The sequence below is a fragment of the Myotis brandtii genome, unplaced genomic scaffold (assembly GCF_000412655.1).
Source record: "Myotis brandtii unplaced genomic scaffold, ASM41265v1 scaffold693, whole genome shotgun sequence".
NCBI lineage: Eukaryota > Metazoa > Chordata > Mammalia > Chiroptera > Vespertilionidae > Myotis > Myotis brandtii.
In genome coordinates, this window is record NW_005370710.1 from 1452912 (window position 1) to 1456288 (window position 3377).

At 55.7% G+C, this 3377-nt stretch overlaps 1 protein-coding gene across 2 annotated transcripts in view; it reads left to right on the forward strand.

Moving 5' to 3' along the window:
* The window catches only part of CNTN4 (contactin 4), a 387684-nt gene extending 384313 nt beyond the window's left edge, over positions 1-3371 (forward strand). For both annotated transcript variants that reach the window (XM_005881887.2, XM_005881885.2), the window contains exons 22-24: positions 661-773; positions 2088-2256; positions 2797-3371. In XM_005881887.2, the coding sequence (XP_005881949.1) occupies positions 661-773; positions 2088-2256; positions 2797-2903 (389 nt within the window). In that variant the 3' untranslated portion in view covers positions 2904-3371. The remainder of the gene's footprint in view (positions 1-660; positions 774-2087; positions 2257-2796) is intronic.
* The last annotated feature ends 6 nt before the right edge of the window (positions 3372-3377 follow it).

Below are 3377 nucleotides of genomic sequence, written 5' to 3' on the forward strand. Positions count from 1 at the left end.
GCTGCTGAAAACATAGATACAATGTTGCGGTCCGAGCCCTGGCTAAATGGAAGCCCTTTCTGGGGTTTTGTTTAGCTTCTTATTTGCAACATAGTATATAGTTGCTTAGACTTGCAGATGAGAGGCCGGCAAGTGAGGCGGTGAACGTTGGAGTCTGCAGCAAGCAAGCCTCGTGCTCGCTTCAGTGCCTGGCTGCCGGCCGCCATCTTGGCTGACAGTTAATTTGCATATACTCACTGATTAGCCAATGAAAAGGGTAGCGGTCGTACGCCAATTACCATGTTTCTCTTTTATTAGTGTAGATAGTTTTTATTGATTTCAGAGAGGGAGAGAGAGAGAAACATCAATGATGAGAGAGAATCATGGATCGGCTGCCTCTTGCACACCCCCTACTGGGGATCGAGCCCGCAACCCAGGCAAGTGCTCTTGACTGGAAGGGAATCCGGGACCCTGCAGTCCCCAGGCTGATGCTCTGTCCACTGAGCCACACCGGCCAGGGGCCAACTGTATCTTTTTCCATTTGTGTTGCTGTGTGTCGTCAGGTTTTAGGGACCTTGAAGACACATGTTAGTGCAGCAGCGCATTAAATGCCTCTGCTCTCGAACCCTCAGCAGCCACTGGGGCTGAGCAGTCTGACCACATCTACCTTCCTCTTCCTAGCGCCCAGCCAAGCCCCCGGGAACGTGGTGTGGAATTCATCCGACTCCAAAATCGTCCTGAACTGGGACCAGGTGAAGGCGCTGGAGAACGAGTCGGACGTGAGAGGCTACAAGGTGGGTGGTGAGTGGGGACGGTCTTGTCCCATGAGGCAGCGGGGCCGGAGGGGCCACGTCCCTGACCACATCCCTGACACGCTCTCCCGGACTCTAGGAATCTCTGCCCCTTGTGGTTTGGTCTGAGTTTGGTAAAGAGTCCGTGGCAACCGGGCCAAGCAGGCAGCGCCAGGCAGGGCGGGGTTCTCGGGGAGCTGGGTCCCCAGGCCTCCACGCAGGTCCCGGTCATCCCTGCCGCTGGCTCATCAGATGAGCCACCCGCTCAGATTCACACTCACAGGGGAGGAGGGGCCAAGAAGGAGAGCCAGACACACGAGGGGTGGTTGCAAGCTACAGACACTTCCGGAGGGACAGTGACTGCCCCCTGACACCCCTCTTTTCTCTGTAGCTCATAAAGGGGTCCCATGGAGGAAAGGGGGTGTGGCCTGGCCTTTCAGAGACCCCGTCCAGGTGCTGACGTGCCCTGTCCCCTCGGACAGTAATCACACTCACAGCACTAATCACATCACGCCCGCCCCTGCTTTAACCTCTGCCGAGTACGGCGCCACACCTGCTCCCTCCCAGCCTCCCTAGGTGCTGCTTACACAGTCCTGTGAGCCAGGCCCCCAGTGCAGTCTGTCCTCGTTAGTACAGAAAATATCACCATCGTTAATAAATAATAATACAAGATAAACTGTGTTTTGTGTCCTGTACTCACAACTGTAAACCCACATTTGCCCCGCCCTGCGTTCTCACACACGCTTCCTCACTCTTTGTAAACCATGGCCTTGACTCTATAGGCACGTGCACTTATGTTTGTATGTTACACACACACATCAACATTTATAGTCGGGGTTCAATGCTTTCAGCCAAAGACTCTGAATTACACTGTGTGACTGGAGACAAGCGGCTCCACCTGAAAACCCTCTGGCTAGTATTGTCCCATTTCACAGAGGAGGGAACTGAGGCTCAGAGAGGTCAAGTCAGTGGATCACGGTCACACAGCAGCCAAGTCTGTTTTGACGCTAAAGTCCCCGGGTGTGAGCGAGCCCTGGACATCCTCAGAGGAAATCACATTTCCAGGTGTGTCCACGGGGCCTTCCGGAGGTGACGGGAGGCCACACAGCACGCCGGGAGCCTCACACTCCCCCTCCCCCTGCCCCCTGCGGCCTCCTTTAAAATCTCCCCACAAGGGCAAGGTAGGACAGGGTAGCGGCAGAGGGGCCTCCCAGATGTGTCCCAGCACGTCACTGGTGCCAGCAGGGAAACGACGCTCATCGTCGCCGGGCGGGCCCTGGGAGGCAGCAGGTGATGCCCGTTCTTCTGCGTCGGCAGGTCTTGTACCGATGGAGCCGACAGAGCCGTACGTCTGTCATCGAAACAAACCAGACGTCGGTGGAGCTCTCCTTGCCTCTGGATGAAGATTACATCATAGAAATCAGGCCAGTCAGCGACGGCGGGGACGGCAGCGCCAGCCAGCAGATCCGCATCCCAAAGATGACAAGTGAGCACGCGTACCCCTGCTCCCTAGCCTGCTCTCCAGGCCTGCCTGCTCCCCGCCTGCCTGCTCCCCAAAGCCTGCCTGCTCCCCGCCTGCCTGTTCCCCACCTGCCTGCTCCCCACCTGCCTGTTCCCCAAGGCCTGCCTGCTCCCCACCTGCCTGCTCCACAAAGCCTGCCTGATCCCCGCCTGCCTGCTCCCTGCCTTCCTGCTCCCCACCTGCCTATTCCCCAAGGCCTGCCTGCTCCCCAGGCCTGCACAGGGAGGCGGGGCCTCAGCAGGAGTCAGCCCCAAAGAAAGACATGTGGCAAAAACACCCTCCCTGCTCTGACCACTGAGGTCTGCTGGCCTCAGGCAGTTTCATGCAAAAGACAGTCACAGAGCTGATGTTAAAGTCACCAGGCCGGGTCCTTTGCAGTAGAATCAGCAGTTCTCTGGTCTCTGGAGCCACATGGCCCCGCTCCCCGTGGCCTCGCTCCCCGTGGCCTTGCTCCCCGTGGCAGTCCGGACGGTGCTGTTCAGTGACCGAGTTCTTTCCCCGCAGATGCCTACGCCCGGGGCGGGGGCGCGGGGCCCTCCACCTCCAACGCCTGCACGCTGTCGGCGCTCAGCACCCTCATGCTCTCGCTCACGGCCAGGTCCAGCTTATGACGACCGCCCCCTGCAGGACTCGCTGTCTGTGATCTAAGCAACCTTGAGCGCGTTGTCCTGAAGACACCCAGTACTAAGTAATCTTGTTGTTCGAGTACATCTTATTACTGGAAAGAAAAATGTTCTTTGCTTCTTTAGGAATGGCATTCCACACAGAACTTCCGCAAAGCAAGTCTCGCTTTGTCCGCAGTTTCTCCGGAAACTCCGCAGTGCACTGAAGACATCTGTAATACGATGTTACCAAAGCAGTTTACATATGTCCTTATATGCATATTTTTTATTATATATTTAGTGTTTTATAGAATTTTTTAAAGTTAACATGAAATGTAGATATTAATTTTTTTTCCTCGGCTATAAAATGCGGTGGGCGCCACACTCATGCAACTATTGTTTGAAAATGTTTCCTTTAAAAGACAGAGTGTGAACCCCACCTCGGTCAATCTATTGCAAATGACGTGTAGTTTGACAAGGACG